Consider the following 23,243-nt stretch of genomic DNA (forward strand, 5'->3'; position numbering starts at 1 on the left):
AAGCAAACACAAGCGCGGCGGGAATTACTCGTTTGACATTACGGATGCCACCAGTGTGTAAAACAGACTCTCCCCCCTCCTCCTTCCTTCCTCTCTCCTCTCTTGACACACACACACCAGTGAGGGTAGTGGGGGGGGTGCTTATATCAGGTTGCTTGGGGTGTGTAGAGTAATGCAATCGCCTGGACACAACCCTGGTGTCGGGAATGGTGAAATAATGAATGGCCTTTAGCACATCTGGTGGGGGTGAACAACTTTGCTCCCTCTCGTTTGACCTTTCATCCGGCCCTTATGACCTCTCACTCGCCACGCCGCTTCCTTCCAGTCATCCCATTCAACCCTACAGATCTGTCATTAATCCTAGCTCCTAGCTAAGTCCTAACTCCTAACTACAACACAACCTACGACTACATTAACTGTTTGGTTTCTACAGATGATTGAAGGTTTTTACGTTAACATGACACAGCGTTTATCAGCCTTTGTCCACCTAAAGACGTCCCAGCCTGCCGTACATCCATCTGATGGTTTGTCCAAAGTCCATGTCCCTGTTGCAGGTTAAGTGTCTGTTTTAGAGAGGATGCCACATGCAGCAGCCATGACTCTAAACTAGGTCAATGTGTTTCCACTCGGTAGCAGTTATTGACATTTCACCTTCAAATGTCAACGCCATGAAGATCCACCTGACAGATAGGAATCCACATGTCTGATAGAAACATGAGAATGAGGTTTTTATTTTGGCAGTTGTCTTAGCAGACGGTTAGAAATGTGAAGCCTCAGAGCCTTAAATCAATCATGTTCCCACAGCTTTTTCATGTTGTTGCCATAGAAGATCAACGCAACAGGACGCCGTTTACTCTTAAAGATGTTTACCGATGTTTAGCTTCTTCTCTCCTGTGTGAGTCATGATGAGGGTCTGTCACACTTTGGGCCATGTGACTCCTCTCGCCACCGGGAGTCCCCTGAGGGACTTTTGGGCAAACACCACGCTCACTTCTGATACCTTCTCACCTTAAACATTTCCACAGATGGATGCTTAATTTCATTTCCATTCTACAACGTGGCTATTTTTAGATACATCACGATTCTTTCCATTCCTCTTTAAATCAGATCCCGTTTCCCATTTGTGGCTTATCGTCAGCTTATCATATCACCATGATTAAGCAGCTCTAACCTGGTTACCTGTTATTTTTAGACTTGATTTCTAGATTTCACTATTGGAAGACTGCATGGTTTGTCTCCATGGTGCATATTGGATTTCTTTAACTCCTCGTGGACATCAGTTTTGTCATCTACTGTCCATGGGCCTTCAAACGTCCTATCAATGTCTCCCTTCAGTTTGTTCATTTGTTTGTTTTATTCTTTTTAATAAATTGATTTATTTTTGTAGACAAGATGACTCACTACCATGGCTTTCTCTGTCTTTTGTTTTCTGTCCTCTGTGTCTTCCAACATCCCCTTTACTCCTCATAACTCCTGCTATCCTTTTTTTTGTCTCTCACTTAGATTGTCTCTGTGCCTCTCCCAGCTTCCTGTCTCCCTAATCCCTAATCCTGTGGAAATCGGTCAGGCAGAACGAGCCAGCTTTGATCAGGCTCTTATATCAGGCCTGCTAACATTGTCAGCACACCCGGATCCCACAGAACCCTGGAGCCCAGGGGGAGAGCTTCAAACAGGCATTCACACCCCCCAACTCTGCCGGAGAGTAAGGGGAGACACGCTGCAGAGCTTCTGTCTCAACTGCCTGCAGAAGACTGATTCCAACCTTGGTCCTTTCTTTCACACAAACCTTAGATCATTATTTGTCATTATGTATCTGCGATGATACATGAGCTGCACAGGACGCAGATGTATGAATGTAACATCTACTTTTGTCAGTGGTGATGAAATCCATGTCACTGATGTTGTCGTATTGTGATCCACTGCCGGGGGGGAACGCCTGCCTGTGTGGGAGGCATGTCACCAAATACCTGGTGATGCTTGTAACAGAAGTGCATCATGGGCAGTAAAATCAGCCCCCTGAAAGGTCAGACTTACACAGAGAATCTCACAAAATAAGATGCCAAAATGATTTCTGCTTCATTCCCTCATTTTGGGTGGAGCATCTGATCCAGAGGACTTTTCACAGTGATGAAATGACTCAAACAAACTTTTCAACATATCTTTGCTGTCTGTGATTAGTTGCTGTCACTCTGTCGTCAACCCAACAGCCACTGGTTGTGCTATGTCACCGATGCTTTGTTTCCTCTTTCACCTAATTCCCATGTGTATCACGTATCCGTGTCCTCATTAATGTTTTTTCCCCTTTATTCTTTTCTCCACCTCTCCCAAATGTTTCATAACCACATGCTCAATGTCATGTCTAATGCTTTCTTCAATACAAATATTCAGCAAAAAAAAAGACACAGACGCAGATCGCAGGTCATTGCGACGCCCCACAGATCAAACTGGAATGGTACATAAAGGTTTCCCCTTGTCCCAGTCACATGTCCTAGAAGTTGGAGCTCTCTGCAGCGCTGCAACAATACTGACAGTGTGCTCAGAGTCCCTATTTAATCAGTTCAGAAGTGTGATCAGGTGCTTTAAATCAGCTAGAGAAATGAAGCATTTAAACAACTGAATTGTACCCGCTTGTCTTATATGTTGATCTGTGGCTGTCTCTTCCTCTCTCACTCTTATCTATTTGAAAACCAATGAAAATAGCTGGGGGTGGGGGAACAAAAAGAACCCCAAGCTAATTGGGTACAAGTTCCAAACGTTTGTGTTGTTGTGTTTTCAGTTCCAGTGTCCACATTTTGGTGTTTTTTAATGATTCCTCAACAAATCAATCCACCCATTACAGTAAAAAGGTCCCACGGCCAGACAAGGAAATATGCATAATGTAAATATCTTAATAAACGTATCAATACAAAATGAGCTGTGTATAGTCTCCTCTCAGCGTGGTCGTATCCGCACTATTTTTAATGTACATACTGACATCTAGCGGTGATATAAGTGTACTAGATTTTAAAGAAGGAGCTGTGTGTATTTAAACCGATTGCACTTGATGCAAAAAGTAATTTGGGAAAATTGCCAGCAGTTCATTATAAAATGTGGGAAGCTCTGCACATATCTTGAACAAACAATAATAAGGGACTTTTTTTATTTTCTTATCTATACTATCAAAGTGGACCATTGCACTGAATAGTGTGGTATCTGGATCTTGGTATGGACTGTACATTAGTCATGTGTTTACTCATTCCAGCTGCACCCCAGCACTTATCTTTAGTGGACAGAATACTGCGTAAACATAATTTACTACCTGCCCCTGTTATTATCGGGCACTTATATTGAAGACAGCAGCACAAAATCAACAATAAACTGAATTTTTGAAATATGCATCATCGCAGCATTAATATGGATTTGTTCTTTTGGTTAGTAGGAGGATTATTTATGAAGATTTAATCCAGTTGACATTCTGGGAGCTTGGATGCATCGTTTTGAGGTTTCCTAACTGTATTCACAGACTTGCACCTTTACACTTAAACACACATTAATCTTATAATAATAATTATTATAAACTATTCTAATCCATACATCAATAGCTGGAAGGAATATGGATCTTTAGAGCAAACGTTAAATCTTCAGTGTCTGCTTTGAGACTGTCAGATGACGTTGAAACAGCTCCAGAGTGCTAATTTATGGCTCCCATTCGTTTGTATCTCGCTGTGCTTTACTCAACAGCCTTTTGGAGCCAGTTGAGGTTTGGAGCCAAGGCCACAAGGAATTGGCACATACACATAGCTGCTTCTCAACGTCTCTATAAAGGTCATAAAATATCCACCACCACCACCACCACACTGTTTTCATGTGCACTAAATCATACAGTACACAAGTCTGGGGTTGCAAGATGTATGCACATATGAGTTCACTGAAAACACAGCTGGTCATCGGCTTTAGTGTTGCTGATAGAGGTTTGTTGCTGTAAACTCGGCTAACACAGGCTCTGTACTGCCACAGATGCTGATCACGCTGACCTGACATCGAGAAGCCATCTCTTGGAGTCTATGAAGTATTAATAGGGTTGTGGGATTATTCACACAGCTGATCCCTAAGCAAGCATGGCGTGTAGAAAGAACAAAAAGTGCAGCGTGGCCATCTTTTCAGTAGAGTGAAGCTAAATTGTCTCTAATGAACAAGATAGTGCTTGCTTCATCACAAGGTGGCTGAGCGCAAGTAAATGGATGCTGCAGATAAACCTTAGTCACCCTGGAATTCGGGCAGTTGGTTCATGCTGTTGCTGAATCTCCAGTAAATACTTTTTATGGCTATGCTGTCTAGAACAGATTGTGCATAATCTGTAAGAACAGACGCTCTTTGGAGACTCGGGTAATCCCCACATTCATTGACCAGAGGGAATCCACTTGACCCTTTCCTGAGGCCTAATGCCATCTTTATCTACTGGAAAGACGCCGTCTCATCTGGCATCAGTTTTCTATTATCGAGCACAACTGTTCATTCTGCTGAACTTAAATAGAGACAGGGACATGGTAAACCACTCACAGCGCAGCCGTTCTGGAGATTTCAGCATTAAAAACACATGAGCAGGGCCATGTGGTGTTTGGGATGCCCGGAAATTTTCAAAGTACCAAGAGAATTATTCAAATATCAATTTTCACAAAGGCAGTCTCAGAATCTAATGGGCAGATTGCCAAATTGATTGCACATTATACCTCCCCAAAGTTTGATCTCGATTCACGATTTTAGACAATCCGCAAGCTCCCTTCTCTCATGACCCTTGAGTACAAAATGACATCACACTTCTATCAGGAAGGAAATGGGCTGTAAGAGCCTCTGAAGCACTGTGGCCCAGAGAAGTGCAGTGTTTTGTTTTATCGTATCATTTTCAAAACTGTAATTATTGCAAGAATGTGGGCGCTGCAAAGTTTACATAACTTTGTATACATCATCTGCGTGCTGGATGCTGCAGATTAGATTTTCACCCAAACTCAGTAGTTGATAAACATCTCATCCAGCATTTTCAAAATGACAGTTTTCGGCCTATGGGGGCGTTATATAGTTTTCTCCTAAAGCAGAAGCAGGCCAACCTATATGACTGGAACAACAGGTTTCACATTTCATAAGGCTTTACCTGATGCAAAAAAAGAACCACAACAACGAACAAATCATTAACAATCAATCTTATTTCAACTAACATTTCTTTCATTGACGTTTTCTTTATTGGACCATTGATGCAGTCTTCCTCGTTTGCTATCATTTCCAGTCCTTTCAGAGGGGCGACACTCACCATTCACCGATTTCCTCTGCTTTAACTTGTTTTGTTTGTCTTTTTAATTGCAAGTGCATTGTGTTCGGATGACCTTTTGACCTATTTTGCGGCAGGGATAACGATCAAATCAACACGCCTGGAAAGGCTTTGTTGATAATTGCATTCGATGTTTCCTATTATTCTATATTTGTAATTTTTTGTAACAATTAACAATCTAAACAAGAACATTGGAATCATAAATGGCGTATCTTTAATAATTTGACTCCATCTCTATATATTGCGTCGTGATTATAGTCATAAATGTTTGGAAATCGCCGCATGAATTCCCTTTAATGAGCGCAAAGTGTGCACTGAGGAGCCATAGCGAGCGCATCGAGTGCACACTGAGCGTTTCCGTGCACGTCCTACTTGTAAACCTCTACAGCAGGGCGAGTTTGCGCGTCCCCGTGACTCGCCATAGCAAACAAAGCTGAGCGTCTTCCATAACAGCTCGGGGGTGCAGGCTGAAGGAATAACCGAACCTACACCGGACACACCGCGTATCAATATGGATTTACTCCGGGTGTAGCGTGTACGAAGGTGATGGTGAGGTGACAGCGGGACATTAGCGAAACCGACGAAAATAACATATAAGTGTGTGTTTTTTTCTCGGGGTGCTTTGTCTTGTCCAACCTCACGATAGCGAACCATCCATTCCCGTTTCGTTCGTACAACATATTCAGCTAGTAAGATCACTAGCTGGGGCCAGGATGTATCATCATGTTGTCACCTAAAGGGAGCTGCTAAGTCGGCGGATTGTGAAGGGGAAAAAGGCAGAAAAACGTCGCCGAAGGTCCCCAGCGGGTTGCCACCGGGACCCGAATCTGTGTTAGCCACAGCCGCGGAGCCAGCTTCTGTTTTTGGCGATATGGCGGAGCAGGGCTACTCATCTTGGTGAGTGCGTACGGGAACGTACAGTTAGCCCCCGTCTGGCAACAGCTGCTGCCGACATGTCTGAGATAAACCCCGTGAATTCTATGTCTAACATTTAACGTCAGTACTCTGTAAGGTTCCACGGTGCTCCCTGGTCAACATGGAGTCACGGTCTACACAACAATATGTCACTCAGTCCCAAATGTGTTCCTCTGCGGATGATATTGCTAACCGCTAGCTAAACCGAGGTGCTAGCTAGCGGCGGCTAATCAGAAGCACCCAGCTGATGGAGTGCGTTAGCGTCACCCGGCTAACCAATGCTGCCATTGTGAATGAATTCTAAAGGAGCTAACTGCTTAGCTTAACACTTTGGTAAAGTCAATGTGCGTAGGCCACTTTTCCTTTTGTTGACATTCTCAATGAATTATCCGAATAATAAGCAAAAAGCGTTAAACGGCAGCGTTGAACATTTACCAAGCCATTGTAGCGACAAATTAGCTGGTTAGTTAGCATTCAACGCCGTAGCTGCACACAATAACAAAGGTTGTGTCGTAGGGCTAAGTTAGCTAGCTGGTAGCGCAGTTGTATCCATAAATGACAATTAAACGATAAGCCTGACATCAAAACACACGGGAATTTTAACGTACAATACATATAATTTCAGACTTAAAACTTCCAATCAGAATAATGGCCACAGTTCAATCTCGGTTCTAGCTCGAAAGCCACATAGTGACGGTCTGTTCATTTAAATGTGTTGTAATGAATGAACATGACCTGACTTCGCCGGGGCCTTTAATTAATCAAACATTAATTATCTGTCTGGAGTCAGCAACGCATTTGGCCTTTGTAAGGATTTTATATTGCGTATTGTTTTTAAAACCGCACATTAAGTCAAGTCTGGTCCACCTGAATGAGTTGTGATGATGTTCTGTGTGTGTGTGTTTAATTCTGCATTAATGTCAGACTCGATGTTCATCAATGCCGTGACAGATTGAGGTTATGACACTGAGCCTCTGGTGCCAATGTGTTGCTGGTTTAATTGTAATCTCTGCCTTTGGTGGTTTAAACTTTACAAAGTGTTTATTCACTACCTATTCCCTAATCAAATTGGTGAGTAATGTTGTTTTTCCCTTTTGAATCTGACTTCGATTGATCCTTTGGTGAGGCCCACATAGTTCACTCAGGAACGCATCTTTTGATAAGGTTGAATTTTTGAGAGAGATCTTAACACTCCTTTATAGTTCTGTTTCTTCACTAGAGTTGGCTTTGGAGTGTTGATTTTGGAAAGGTTAGTTTTTCCACAGAGACATCACGTTGTCTGGCGTGCTTAATGGAAAACAACTTTTAGTGACTGCTTCATTCACGCGGACATTTGACAGGTATTTAAATGATGTCCACAGTAATATTGATGAAATGCTTTATTGGCAATAATATGCGGTGAGAATCCAGATGTAAAAAGATCCAAAAAAATCCAAACCAAGATAAAGTCTCATGACGACGCTGATGGTATCCTATCATGACCAGTCCGGAGATCATCAATGTTATTATACCCATTAATGAACGGGTGGCTTATCCGTGTTTCGTTTGCTAGATTTGTAATAGTTCATATGTAAACAAGGAAGACTAACATTACTTTGTGTGATCATCTAGGGAGACATAAATTGCCTAAATGGAGTCTTGGGGATTGGTAATGAGCTAAAGCAGCAATGCAGTTGAAGCTAAATGAAATGTATTACATTTGCAGTCAAAGGGCTTTTTGGTTAGCGCCAAGTCTGAAAGGTCACATTTCCTTTTATTCCAGTTACGTGCAGTCACACAGCCAATTTGAAAAGCACACACACACACTCGCATCTCATCACGCCATCACATGTGCCCCATACTCTGGTATTCCGAAGTATTGATCAGGATTGCTAAAGGGATCTCAGATTGAAGTCGCTTTTAACGTACGTAGGCCGTTCAATCTGGATCCACCACCCCCACAACCTCAAGATCAGAGCCCCAAACACCCTTTTTGTGTAATAAGGATCAGTTCTGCTTTTATGTGCAGTTTTTTAGAAAACACAGCCACATACAACATCTGCTGTCATTAATAAAGTATCAGAGTTGATTTTGGGTAACGTTTGTCACACCAATGTAATCGACAGCCACTGAGCTCTGTGATTTGTTGCTACTTAATTGCTTCCTTAAGCCTGGGCAACCCTCTTTTAGCCCTATAGTGGATTAATGGCTAATAAGTAAGCTGCATAATGCCCTGTTTAGCACAGTGGTAGCCCTCTAAGCCCTTGTAAAATATCAAAGGTGTCCTGTATGAAGCAAAGCGGTTCATAGTTTGGTAAAAGCCTGAGCAACTTTCCGTAGACGTGTTTCAAAAGATGTTTAATGGCAAATTAGTTGCAGGTATACTAGGAAGTATATTAAAGTGAGGCAAAATACAAGAATGTATCAAGAGCTGAGAGAGGATTTATGGAATAAATAGGAAGTATTCAAGCAAAGGGAGGTGAAGCGGCGTGCAGTGGACCCGGTAGGTGAACTACAGGGACAATGGCCTGTTGTAACTACCCAGCATTGTTATCAACAGCTGAGGTAATGTTGACAGACTTGATGAATTTATGGTGGAATTGTTAGTATTGCAGTGTATGATGTCGCCACTGAATTACCATCAGGCATGTGTGTGTGTGTGTGTGTCATTGTAGCCCAAGCGTGAGAAACGGCGACAGCTTTAAGGATGTGAACATTACTAATGGTAACCTAAGAGCTATAGATTATGAAGAGAAAAGCAATACTTACTGACATAACATCATTGACTGAATTCACTTTCCATTTGCATTTGAAGTTTTCCGATCGAAAACATTGTTTTGCCTATATTTTACGAAAAACCTGCCAGTGGAGACGCATTCAGTGACCTTCACAGTGTCGGAAAGCTTTTGCATTTTGCTGGATCGCTTTAGTTTTGCTGTGCATTGTCATCATGTCAGTGCATCTTTTAGTCACGTCAATAACAGATTGAGCGCACAACAAAAACTGTTGCTGCACCGGATCAATAATGGAGCTTTTCACTTTCTGTTATTCATCGTCGCAGGCCGGTCAAGGTGCATGCTACCCAAAACCTTTAGCCAATCGCATTAAAGGTGAAATAGTAATTTGTGATGATATCATGCTTTCTGAAGTGCACAGGGTTATGCCCCCCCCCCTCCCCTGAGACCACATATGCTCAGAATTAGGTCAGAGCTGCTCTGTGCAGTTGTGATGTAGTGTTTTATTTGTGCATTCAGCAAATTTCAAATGCCATAAAATGCCTTTTGTTTTTTCCTCCTGTATATTCCTCCTATATCCTGGATAATCTAAGCTGATAAACTGCTGCTCCGGGTTTTGTGTTGCAGGATGAAGCTCTCAGTTTGTTAAGCAGGAGCAGATCCCATTCAGCCATCATAAAAACAGTGTTTGTTTTAGCTCGTGTTATACCCTCTGCTAGTTGACGTGAAGAATGAGACGACACCTTAGCGAATACATATTTGCATTGCACATTTTGACACAACTTCATGGGCAAAATCTTGAATCATGCTTTAATGAACCTCGCTTGAAGGGTTCTGATCCTAATGTCAAGACAAGCCAGATAATCTCACATTTGCGTCATTTGAAATTGCGTTTTATGAACGCTACAGTTGTGGAGATGTGGCGATCTCGATTTTTGAAAATGGGGACTGAAGCATCTCTAAAGATTTTCCCTGCAGATTGTTGAACACTGTGGATCAATTTGTGAGATAGTAGATGTGAGGGGGTGGCGGCTCACAGTTACGTCTCATAAACCCCCCCCCCCCTCCCAAATGTGCTTCAGTTGTTGGTGTGTCGGCTCCAGAGGGGTCGGGCCGCGTCGTCGCAGCGTCACAGACGAACTGCTGGCCAAGGCGCTTTGTCACAAGCTGTCGCCGCTCCACATCCAAATCTTCTCTGTCCATCTGCACCTTGATCTCTTATCTCCAGACACACCGGAGTAATTGCCACTTAAACCACCACCAGGGAGAGAAACGGCAGAAGGGGCGTAAATAGATGTAAGCACCACAATGCACTAGAGGTGTCGTTAACTCCATCGAGCAAAATAGGAAAGTACTATTCTCGTTCCTAAAGATGGAGATCATTAAGCCCCTGTAAGTCCTCACCGCGCCGTAGCCACCGTAAACAAGAGTTAACCATACAGGAAGTCAAATTATCTACGTTTATCTCCAGCAGCGTAGCCACAAGTGTGTATGGACGGGCACGATTAAGATATTCTTAGACTTTGTCGCTTATCACAAGGCAAAATTTTGAGGAAGAAGAAACTCAACAAGTCTTCATTGTTGGGCCCGGTGACCCAGCTGTTAGTGGTGAAGTCATGCATGCAATCGGAGGACGGTGTTGGAATTGTGTTATGGGAAAAAAAAACCTAGTCTGTCGGCGAACAAGGCCGTCTTATGGCACGTTGGGCCGCCGTCCAGCACTCAACAGGCCGGGATTGTGTTTTGTTTTTAAATGTGCCATTCATCTACGGCACCCATGTTCTACAAGCGTCTGTGCGCAGAATTCAGAGGAACCCGTTCGATGCTAGAATATGAATGAGGCCCGCGGTGAATTCAACTAGCTGTCTGTCTGTTTGCTCTGTCGACAACGAGTCAGTGACCTCATTAGTGTCCGTGTCAGTGAGGAGAGGTGAGCGCCGTTTAAATGAATCGCTTTCCTGACGCTTTTGGCTGGTATTTGTGCGACGGTCAGTTTAGGTGAGCGTCCTTTTTACAAAGACAGAACATTTGCCTTGAGATGATATGCGTCATATTCTGAGAGATTGTCGTGTTTCAAGGTATCGTAAGAGTCTGGTACACACACACACACACACACACACACACACACACACACACACACACACACAACGGCGATAGTGTTTTGACACGCCTTGTGAAGAGTGCGTTTTTCAGTCATTAGTAACAGGACCGGGCCGAAGCAATAAGACGGAAGCATTGTCCCACTGCCCTGTTTCCACAATGGACTACATGTCACCCCCCCTCCTCCTCCTCCGCTCCCCCGTCATAGTCGCTCATGTATCGCCAAGTGAATGAATGAAAGAGAGGGAGTTGAAAAGACGGGCGAGTTTTGCTCCCACGTCGGTCGTGATTGACGAGTCCTTTCATGTCCTCTCGTCCCTCGCTGCCCCGGAGAGAAATAATCATGCGACCCGGCGAAAGTCACAACTGGAACAACACTAACCCGCACGGCAACAGCAAAAGGACTAAACGTGATGTTTCTGCACACCGTGTTCTTAGGAAATCGTATCTAAATGACTCATCGTGCTCAACAACTTCTATAATATTATACATGTAAATGAATCTAATGAGAAAGCAACATTCACTAGCAGATCAGGCCAGCAAACTAATATTAATAGACCATATCTCTATGTAGTTCTACATTTATTTGTCTCCGTTTTAATTTATATTCGGTCATTATTCTTTGACGTTTTAACTGAGCCAGGGCCGGAGTCTTGGCGCGAAACTCGGTGTGTGGACTGTCAAAAGTGTTTGTTCATATTTGAGAGCCAAAGGTTGTTATCGTTCAGCAAATATCCTGTCAAGTTGCCCCTGTTGTATTCTGTGACCACTGACCACTGGCTGCTGGTTGATAATGTCATTTCCTGTGTTTTCAACCCTTGTATTGCCTAATTACATATGTGGGCGTGGGCGTGGGCGGAGCAGCCTCAATAGTGTCTTATTGCAGCGCCGGATGCCAATAGACCAGTAGAAGCAGCCGTGATGATGATTAAGACATTCGGTTTCTCGCAATCCTGATTGGACAGGGGTCGGTTCAGGACAAGGGGTCAAACTGGCACCTCTGGCCTGAAGACAACACGTCGGCACACAATGGCGCGCTTGTTCCTGCTCGCCGCAGAAAGAACACGCGTACATTAAAAGGTCGCATGTGGAGTCTCCCGTCGAGATTAGCCGAGACGTGACAATATTCCAGGCTCACATCCAGGCGCTGGAGTCAATACAGGCGCCATGACTCAGAAATGTAATACTACTTCCCTTTTCCCCGGCCGTAACACAGAGCAAAGTGCAGCGCGACGCCTTGGGCCCACTCGAGTGCCGCTCACCCGTCGGCCCCCCCGGTGCAGATTTGCATCACGGCGTCCTTCGATCGGCTCCTCTGACTTTTGACTAGAGAGTCTGCCGGGGGGGAAAGTAGGCCAAGAGCGAGTTAGATTCTTACCAGGAAGATTGAATTTCGGTCACTTCAATTTCAGAAAGCCTCTATTCAACAGGAACCTGCGTAATACTGACGACAGACCTTGACATGTGGCACACAGAGGCAATACTGGCAGTAATACGCCGTCAGGTTTGCTCTGGGAGACGGAATAAAAAGCGACTCAGCGCTCTCGTTGGACTCAGCTATTTGGATTTGTTGGCATGTTTACACTTCATGAAACCAGCGATTTCCTACCTTCAACATGATGGAAAGCTCCAAGTTATTCTTATTTTCAAACAAAACTTCCGCAATACATCAAATCTTCCGGACGAAATCCTGCAAATAAACCGAATAGTGGAAATCTGGCTTTTAGGAGTCGATGTCGTCTTAAGGGGCAAAGGATCCAGTGCTCCTACATCACATCAGCGTCATTGATCCTCCCAATCAATTCATTGTTTTTCCCCTTTTTTAAATGCAACAAAATTTGCAATTCTTATTTCCACGATCGAATTCTCTCAGGCCGGGTCTGCCGTGTGCGCCATCGGGCTCTCGGGGGACGTGTGTGTGTGTGTGTGTGTGTGTGTGTGTGTGTGTGTGTGTGTGTGTGTGTGTGTGTGTGTGTGTGTGTGTGTGTGTGTGTGTGTGTGTGTGTGTGTCATGCATAGAAGCACTTGTCGCCAGCTCAATTTCATTATCATGTTTTCACATTACATTACACAATCAATAGGCCGCTGAGTGTAATGTTGTGCATGACGGTCATCAAACCAATCTCCCCTGAAACATAAACACACAATATGCAAACAGCACCATTGGGTTTGCTGCACCGAGTTTCCTCATGCACACAAGACACAGGTCAATGTGCAACATGAAAGTGAAAGATCTTCTGTACTGTTGGCAGCTCTTCACAACTCACACACACACACACAAGCTGCGATATACAGTACTTGACCTTTCACCCTATTGGTATAATATTGCTGAAACAGTTTTGCTTCTCTACGCCGGGGGAAACGGGAGAAACGTGACCCGAGTGCCTGCAGAGACACAAATCTGCTGTTTGGGAAGAAGAAGAAGGGGGGGGTTGGGGGTCAAAGAAAATACTTCCTATAATCAAAGTGTGTGTGTGTGTGTGTGAATAGCAGAAGTGCGCAGCCGGCGCCCGGTTCCTCCGTATGGGTGTGAACTCCTCCGCCGGATTGATTACAGAGTAGAACCCTATCGGAAATCCATCCGCGCCTTCCCAGAGAACGGGACGCTCGGACACATGCGGCATACTTGGGAAGGATCCCACGGGTGCCATCCTGCCGCTCCTTAGAGTTCACCGATATCCAGACTCACGTTTGTTTCCCCCCACAATGAAAGTCGGGAGGTCGGCGGAATCAAAGTGGATATACGAGCTGCCGTGCATGTAACTGCACCACATGGGACCTTTAAGAACACTTACAGGGATAGTTAATGTTTATACGTCCTTGTAACAGCTGAACTCTATAAATTCTACTTAACCTGTTCCTCTTTTTGCGCTCGGTGTCCAATTTTAGCTCCAGACACGACCGCGGCGTCCTGTAACACTTTGTCATAAACGTCACCCTGATAGGTGCGATGGCGGGCGTGACAGACGCTTGTCATCGAGATCGGGGTTTAATTCCACGTCTTGTTTTAATAACAAAGTGTGTGCCATCTGTGCTGAGACGTCCCCGCTAATCGTCTCTCCTCCTCTTCTTCTTCTTCTTCTTCTTCTTCTTCTTCTTCTTTCTCCCTCCTTCCTCCTCAGGGCGTACTCCCTAGTCGACTCCAGCCAGGTGTCGACCTTCCTCATCTCCATCCTTCTCATCGTCTATGGCAGCTTCAGGTGAGTGTCTCTCCGGTCCAACCCGCATCGTCTAACACGCAGAACTTCCCGCCTTATATTGTAGTTTGACGGTTTAACCCTTCTTCTTCTTCTGCTGGTAGGTTAGATGCTTTCTGTTTTGTTTTTTTTGTCCCAGCTTACTTGAATTTTAGGGACACAGTTCTGAAGAAACGAGCCCCTGTGTGCAGTTTACGATCTGGTTTGTCTTCTGGGTGTGTGGCGCCGGGCTCTCCCTACAGGCCCTGCACACCCTGCTGCTCACAGATGTACCACGATGTTTATGCATTTGTATTTATGCGTTAGCGCGCTTAGCCGAGCCTCGTTAACCGGTAATTGGCATAATGGCGTTTGATTCACAGGCCAAATCGAGAGGCACGAACCTTTTTAACACTTCCGTCTTTTTGTCTTTCCCTCTCTACACTCGCGTCTGGGATTAGAAGCGATGGATCCACAGCGTGTGCTGCTCTCCCCCTCTCTCTCGATCTCTCGCTCTCCCCCTCTCTCGCTCTCCCTCTCTCTCTCCTCTCCTCTTCTGTGTCATTGCCGAGTCCGCCGCTGCTGCAGTCGCTCTCATGATGAAGGTCCACCAGGAGGGCCGTTGCATAATGTCTTTATGGAGCTCATTTCATTTACAGATCCCATTCGCAGTCTCGAGTGATGGAAGCGACATTGGGTCGAGTCTCTTCCCGTCTCTCTCCCTTTCCTCCGTCGCTCTTCTCTGCTGCCAAATTTTGCATTTCTTCTGTTTTTTGTTTTTTTTCTGCCGTACGCATTTTGCAGCATATTACAAAAAACCCAGAGCCGAGCAAAATTGCTTATCGACGGATGTCCAATTCTGTATTCCTGCACACACACGCACACAGACACACACGAGTAGGATTTGGTGGGTTGCCTAGCACCGGACCACTAATCACAGTCTGTCATTCATCGCTCTGTCCACGGTATTTACTCAGGCTTTTGTATAGACTCGCTCCCGGCGGCCGAGACTAAGAACTCTGTGTGGCGTTGGACTCGGGTCGTTGTGATGTTTGAGCCGCCTGCTACTTTCTGCATGGGGGTGTGTGTGTGTGTGGGGTCACTTGAGTCACATGATGGGGAGGAACTCTTCTTGTCGGCTGCGATCGATTTCCAGAAATGTGGGATCAACCCAAGTCTCTCTTCCTTCTCCCCGTCTACAGATCACTAAACATGGATTGTGAGAACCAGGAGAAGGATAAAGACGGCAACCCGACGCCGGGATCGTTCAACAACAGCAACACAAACAACAGTGAGTTGCAAAACGTCGCACCGAAGTCCCACGTTAACGCAATGCCAGGCCGCGTCCGTCTCTCTAACGCAGGTGTTTCCCTGCAGGTATTCAGACCATAGACTCCACACAGGCCCTGTTCCTGCCCATAGGAGCCTCCGTCTCTCTGCTAGTCATGTTCTTCTTCTTCGACTCCGTACAAGTGGTCTTCACCATCTGCACCGCAGGTAACCACGGCGACCACTTCAGCGACGCAGCGAGGGAGGAAAGGTTTCGTGTAACGGAGACGCAGCGTTCTGAGGCTTTGTGTTATTCCTGTTCATGAGACATAAGATGGGGGGGGGGGGGGGGGGGGGGGGTTTTATCAGTGAACCTGTAAAGAAGTTTAAGTGCTCCATTAGGCCGGCAGAGTGAGAGACGCCGTCGCTCCCTCTGACTCTCTCTCCCTCTGACTCTCTCTCTCTCTCTGTCTCTCTCTCTCTCTGTCTCTCTCTCTCTCTGTATCTCTGTCTCTCTCTCTCAGTTCTCGCAACCATCGCGTTTGCATTCCTCTTGTTGCCAATGTGCCAGTATCTGACCAGACCCTGCTCCCCACAGAACAAGTAAGGAAACCATCAACATCCTCCTCATCTGTGTTTGTGTTGTGTACCTAAATGTGTGTATGTTATCAATATTTTAAGACTTAATCTTTAGCTGGCCTCATCCTCCTCCTCAGGCTCATCAGTGGAAGTGTGGAAAGTTTTTTGTTGTTTATTAGTTCCGACACACACTCGTCTCTAGCAGGTGTCCAGCAAAGACGGCGAGAGGAGCAACAAACGCACTCCTCGCTCCACTTCATAAACTTTATTGCCGCTCGATATTTTCAAGTTCGCCGGGCTCGTAGGGCTCTCTGTGTTCTCCGTTCCCGCGCCGCCGTCCGTCTGTCCGTTCGTCCACTTACGGCAGGAAATAAAACAGACTGCAGCCCCGGAGCGCAGCAGTGTTAACACTCTTCCTCTCCTCTTGCCAGAGGCTCCTTCCTCCTCTTCTCAGTGTTTGACTTTAGATCCATAACGTCCAAGCACCCGCCGCGCTATTTTCTTGTCCAGAGCCTGTGTGTTGTGTTTAAGCTGCGTTCACAAACACTGGCAGGATTTATGAACAGGATCCATTTGGCTCCTAACACCTCTGAATACTTTGCATACTTATTATTTACGCATCTTATCATCTGGAGTCGTCCTATTGTTTACCGTCAAGTGTGCATGTACGAGAAAGAGACTGTGTGTAGTTGTAAATATGTAAATTTGAGACGATAAGTTCACTTCTTCTTCTCCTCCGCCGCAGGATTTCCTTCGGCTGCTGTGGGCGCTTCACCCTGGCCGAGCTCCTGTCCTTCTCCCTCTCCGTCATGTTGGTGATGATCTGGGTGCTGACGGGACACTGGCTACTCATGGACGGTGCGTCGCTCACTCACGTCCTTCCCTCCTTCCTTCCTTCCTTCCTTCCCTCCCTCCCGAAGCCCCTTTTTATCTCACGGCTGCTCTCTGCTCCTCCTCCCCTTCAGCTCTCGCCATGGGCCTGTGCGTCGCCATGATTGCCTTCGTGCGGCTCCCCAGTCTGAAGGTGTCGTGCCTGCTGTTGTCGGGTCTGCTCATCTATGACGTGTTCTGGGTAAGACACACACACACACACACACACACACACACATTCTCACGAGTCGCAACCATGACTTGACTTTACACTCCTCAGCACCCCCTATTCACAAGGAGTCACAACTCCCACTCGCATAACTTCATGAATGAGAAGCGAGCGTAGGCCAGAGAGATGTTTGAGGCGTGACGTTAACTGGCGGGCGGACTTTGTAGCTCACGAATGCAGCGCCATCGTCGTCACAGGCCAACAGACCGTCCACCTCACCCTCTGGTGTCCCCCTCCCCCCTGCAGGTGTTCTTCTCGGCCTACATCTTCAACAGTAATGTGATGGTAAAGGTGGCCACCCAACCTGCTGAAAACCCCATCGACGTCCTGTCCAGGAAGCTCCACTTGGGCCCAGGGATGGGACGCGACGTCCCCCGCCTCTCCTTACCCGGCAAGCTGGTCTTTCCCAGGTATGGCTTCAGGATTATTCCCCCCACGCACACATATACACTCACACACACGCTGTTTGTTTGAGCTCTGAAACCTGAACTCGGCCTCCATTCAGTCTGGGAAGTTGACTTCATGGCTGCTTGTGCTGCTTTCCTGTGCTTTGTTTTGTTGTTTGACTCTCTTACGTTTTTTGTGTTTCCGCGCAGTTCCACCGGCAGCCACTTCTCCATGTTGGGGATCGGCGACATCGTGATGCCGGGGCTCCTGCTGTGCTTCGTCCTGCGCTACGACAACTATAAGAAACAGGCGTCAGGCGAGGTCCCGGGGCCGGGCAACATGCCGGGACGCATGCAGCGCGTCTCCTATTTCCACTGCACTCTCATCGGATACTTCGTGGGTAAGCGAGTGACAACGGAGACGCTGGCGGGGGGAGGAGCCTTTTACGGGTGTCGGATGAACAACAATGGAAGTTTTGGGGGTCACTCGTCCGTCTCTCTCTCTCTCTCTCGTCTCCAGGTCTGCTGACTGCCACTGTGGCCTCCAGGATTCATCGAGCTGCTCAGCCAGCCTTGCTCTACCTGGTGCCCTTCACCCTGCTGCCTCTGCTCACCATGGCCTACCTGAAGGTACGTGTAAGGGGCGAGGGGGGGCGCGAACCAAGACTGTAGTCTGAGAGAGTAGGTGATGAGGTCTCTAAGTGGTGGATGGGTGTCTAAAGCCGTTTGGTTTGTTGGCCCTGCAGGGGGATTTGCGGCGCATGTGGTCAGAGCCCTTCCACACCAAGGCCGCCAGCACCCGCTTCCTGGAGGTATGATGCACCCGCGGGGGATCAGTCGACGCAGCGCGCTGGGGGAAGGACTCCGCATCTCTGACCCTTGGATTTCAAGAGGGGAATGAGGGAGAGAGGGAGGGAGAGAGAGAGAGGGCGCACTCGCAGTGAGGCCATGATGTCATCACTTGTTCATGCTTTCCGCCAATCTTCTGTGAACCCCCCCCCCTCTCAGAAGGACACCAGTGTGTGTGTGTGTGGACCACAATGCCCCCCCCCCCCACCCCCCCACCAAACACCATTTCATTTTTTGCTCTCTTGTGTTCTCCACATCACCCCCCCCCCCCCCCCCCGTGTTTCATCTCCGCTTCCTCTTCTGTTTCCTCTTCACTGCAGCACATCCTGCCCGTGGTGTTTCTGATCCACACCTCCCCTCTGTCTTTTCCTTTTCTTCTCCTCCGCAGTCTCATTTTCTCTCCCTCCCCCATGGCCCGTTCCGTTTGTCAGGCCTCTTCCTCTCCACGTTTTCACCCTCTTTCTCTCCGGATCCGTCTTCCCTCCCGACACCACCGCCCCCCCGCCTGCACCTCTGTATTCCTCAGACTCGGACGGACTTGAGAGAGCCAGACTCCGCCCCCTCCCCACATCCCCACCCCTCCCTTCGGACCATCAGACGTGACAGGGGGGGTTTATAAATATATATAAATCTATTTTTTAGCATTGTCGTGGTCATTATTATTATTAATATTATTATTATGACGGAATGATTCCACCTCACCTCATTGGGCGGAGAGACGGCAGAGCGTTTGCGGCGGCACAGGACGGCGCCTGATGGGGAAGACGCCCCCCCCCCCCCCCCCCTTACATCCATCCTTTCCCCTCCCTCGCTCCTCTACTTTTTTTAACCGCACCCCCGCTCTCCCCCCGTCCTTTCTGTTCATCTGCTCCCTCCCTCCCTCCCTCCCACCACCGCCCGCCCTCACAGATAAATGATATGTATTTTATTTAGAAAAATTTTATTCTTGGCATATACAGAAAATATGCATTATAAATTGTGAAGGTGCCCCCCCCCCCGCTCCCCTCCCCCCACACACACCCAGCGTTGAACGGGGCACTTCCTGTTTGTATATATGTGTACACATGTATTTGGGGTATTTCTTTTCCTTTTGAGTTTGTGTTTATTGGGCAGCATGTCGAATAGGGTCGGAAACTAACACCAGCCACCAGCCGAATGCTGGTAAATTTGGGCTTGTGGCTGTTTAGTAAAAGAGCGTCCGTCGTTTTACGGGGGGGGGGGGTGTTATTATTTTTTTCTTTCATCAAGGCGGTAAGTCTGGAGCGAGCGGAACCCGACTGATGTGTATGTGTGTGGAACAAACAACTGCCTCTGTGGCTGGCTGATGAACAAGTTAGTTTCCTGCCCTAGTGTTAAAAGTGTGTGTGTGTGTCTGTGAGAGAGAGAGAGAGAATGGTTGTTTTACTTGGTTTTACTTTTGACGTCATCATAATAAAACAGTGACAATAGTCAGGTTTCCATTGACAAACACAGTGTCACTATTGGCTCATGCAGTCAGTCAGTCAGTACTCGTCCAATGGAAACAGTTTGTGTGTGATAGAAACGTACAGAAAACCCATTTTTCAGTAGGTCAGTTCCATCTGTTTTTTCTTGGCACAAGTGCAAATGTAAACAGTGTTTTCTAATAAAAATGAATGTCAAATTAATTTTAAGATATGCTATGTTAGTTCCCGTCACAGAGCGGCTGGGGAAACATCCTCGCTGAGCTGCTTTGTTCTTTTCCAACATTCTGTATCTCTGCTGGGTTTTATACTGAAAACACAGTTTGTCCTCCAAACTCAGCTTCTTTGTTTACGGCCCCAGAAACACTACAAGCTTCTTATTTCCAGCTGATAGTCTGTCGGTATATGTCTTCTCTCTGCGCATGATATTCCTGGATCCATTTTTTTTTTTTTCTTCTTTTTAATCTATTGTTTCGACAAAAGGCAAATCAACAGAAACACATCTTTACTCGGTGTGACCTTTGTAAATGTCAGTGTTTTGGCCTCCGTTGATGAAGACCTGACTATTGTGAAGGTTTGGACTTAATAGCCAGGGGAGCGAGGGGGTCGGTGGTGTGTGAAGACCCGCTGCGGTTATAGGCACACATGTCGACACTTTAAAGAGAAGTTAAGACTTTTCGGAGATTCGGGAGCTTTTCATGCAGTTCTCCAGGTGGACGCTTATGTGTTTGTGCGTGCGTGCGTGTGTGTGTGTGTGTGTGTGTGTGTCTGTCCAGTTAAATAACATTACCTTGTAAGAGGAGAAAATCTGGACTTTCCCCTTGGAAACCAAAAATGAATTCTAATCAGTGGATCATGAGAGATTAAATCTAAATCGGTGGGATGTTTTTCCTGTCCGTCTCACAGTTTCCTCCCCCCTCCTGCTGTATTGTGGTTCTTGTCAGTTAATAGCTAGTGTGTCCTGGAATATGTGTGAGTGCGGGTCCAGCAGGAGACGGCAGGGGGAGAGGCGTACGGATGATGACGACGCAGTTTTTCGGCTTTTCTGTTTTTTTGTTTGTTTTTTAAACTTTTTTATGCTCTCTGGCCGTGCATGTTTAGTGTACAGTGTATCATTTCTCAGACTGCATTGACAGGGCTCCTGCAGTTTGGAGACTGCGGGGCCTAAAACCGAGGCACTGGACCAACGAGCGAGCCCGCGCAGAGGAACGCCGACGTGGACAAAAGGCTACAGGTCAGAAAGACTGCCAGCGTTCAGCGCTGACCTCCGACCTCTGACGGGCCTGACTGAATATTATTGACCTGAACGCCGTCAGTTTGGGATTTATCTGGCCTGCCCATCGGTGCAGTCGCCTAAACTTGGATATTATGGAAACACACAACCCTCGACCCCGCCCCTCCCCCCCCACTTCATGGACATGACAGGAAATATATATATTTATATGCATACATATACACACTGTGTATTCTTTGTGTGTGTGTATATATGTGTATGGCCATCACGGTGATAACAAAAACTCATTTTTTTATGGAAATTACTTTCTTTTTATCCCCTTGATTGTAAAGATTTTTTTTTTCTTTTGTGCTCTAGTTGTAGATTTTTGGTTTTTGGTTTTTTTTATACTTTTCTTTCCAGCCCTCCTCCCCCTCCAGCAGAGGGCTCCAGATCTGCTGGTGCATTGATATTACAGCTGAATGGATTCTGTATAGAAAACGGTGAATAAATAAATTAAAGAACTGTGTAGTGAAACATGAATCCTGAAGCGCTTAACCTATAACACTTTATGTCCTTTTAACCCCCCCTCCCCTCCCCGTGTCCCTCCCCTCCCCCACCTCTCTCTCCTGTTCAGGATTCTGCTGTAAATAAACATGACTCTAACTGTACCAACACCGTCTGAGCTTCATTGATTCACATGAAGAAACATTTAGAATACAAAATATATTTTACATGTTAACAATGAGATTCGCTGTAGCTTTACTCATGAGTTATATTCTTTATTTTCCAGACATGCATCCCTTACATGGACCTATGATCACCCAGAGTGGAGCAGAAAGGGTTGGGATTCCTTGTAGTTCCATTCAAGTAAAATGTGAACTGTCACGTTTTGTCCGGATGCAGCCTGCACAGAGCCTCTCATGTCTCAGTCTAATGTGGTTTATTCCCCATTAACATAATAATCATCCGCACAAGATTAAAAATATGAAGTCTGGGATGTGAGGTGCTGCATTCTTTGAGAATTAATTGAAAGGGAAATTCACATTTTGTAGAAATCCTGGAGTTTGTGAAATATTGGCAGAACAGTTCCTAGGTGGGTTTTATTCACACTGCTGGGCCGTTCCCCGGTACTATGTTTGGGTTCCCACACAGACACATTCCAGCATTTATTGTGGTAATCTTACAAGTTTCTCATAACAGAATCCAGTTGTCCAGCATTCCAGCTCTGATTTGCATTCACACACGCTGCTTTCCCCCAGTTTTTTGGGCTCTTTTATATAAAGGAAGCACTGTTAGAATGTCACTTACCAGGGGGTGAAAAAACATTGTTTGCACTCCAGGGACTTCATACTTTTATTCTGACTGAAAGATTAATTTACATTTTCGACATTTCAACCCTATTCTGTTGATTGTTTCTTAAGTACAACTAATTTAAAATATATGCAGTATATGCATAGGTATATTTGTTTCCTACTCATGTTTAGGTTACCTCACTGAGTAGAATTCCTTATTAAGATTAATCTTAAAGGAGGTTTGGTATCTCTTTTTATTTTACAGCTTAGTACAATTATTAATTATAGCTGACAAATAATTTTTACTGTTCACTTCCTTCAAAAATAAAGAAAAACAAATTAGTTGTGGATGGATCCTCAGGCATTTATAGGCACTTACAGTGTTATTCATTATCATTATCATATTCTACTTAAGAGTGAAACATTACAACAAAAGAGTCTGAGTCACGGATATTTAATCTGGCAATTAACAGAGCGCGCGTGTGTGTGTATGTGCGTGTGTGGGTTCCAAAGATCTCCAGCAGATGGCGACACAGTCCAAATCAGTGGAAACAGTTGGCGAAGGCAGAGGAACACCAAAGGCCCGACGTGTTTTCTGCACTCAAACGCACCACGCAGGAGCAGCGTGTAAACCACAGTTCCCGACGCGTTATCGCGATAGTACCATCAAATTAAAGAAGATTACAGGTCCTAATCACGTTTGATAACGGCGTTCGCGTCCTCACAGCTAAATACGGCAAAATTAAATCAGCCTTTAAACGCTTTTAAAATCGATACTTTCGCAATAAAAGTCATTTGAGGCAGTATAGCTGCTTGATAAAAAGTTGATATAAAAAAAGAAGAAAAGCCTAACATCTGTTCCTTGTCTGGGTAGTGAAGTGAAATGAAAGACTGTGCTGTCATC

At 45.9% G+C, this 23,243-nt stretch overlaps 2 protein-coding genes across 2 annotated transcripts in view; both read left to right on the plus strand.

Annotated features, from left to right (window-relative positions):
- nnt (nicotinamide nucleotide transhydrogenase) overlaps positions 1 to 23,243 on the plus strand; it is a 264,273-nt gene that overhangs the window by 217,078 nt on the left and 23,952 nt on the right. The gene's annotated exons all lie outside the window — the stretch shown is intronic.
- Positions 5,718 to 21,569, plus strand: sppl3 (signal peptide peptidase 3). Its single transcript, XM_076163997.1, has 11 exons — positions 5,718 to 6,199; positions 14,154 to 14,231; positions 15,410 to 15,498; positions 15,585 to 15,704; positions 16,001 to 16,079; positions 16,801 to 16,913; positions 17,021 to 17,127; positions 17,401 to 17,564; positions 17,751 to 17,941; positions 18,061 to 18,170; positions 18,287 to 21,569. Exons 1-11 carry the CDS (start codon positions 6,174 to 6,176, stop codon positions 18,356 to 18,358), a joined length of 1,149 nt encoding a protein of 382 aa, XP_076020112.1. The 5' UTR covers positions 5,718 to 6,173; the 3' UTR covers positions 18,359 to 21,569.

Source organism: Genypterus blacodes, unplaced genomic scaffold (genome assembly GCF_046128005.1).
Source record: "Genypterus blacodes isolate CSIRO-AG114 ecotype Tasmania unplaced genomic scaffold, CSIRO-AGI_Gbla_v1 ptg000133l_1, whole genome shotgun sequence".
Taxonomy (NCBI): domain Eukaryota; kingdom Metazoa; phylum Chordata; class Actinopteri; order Ophidiiformes; family Ophidiidae; genus Genypterus; species Genypterus blacodes.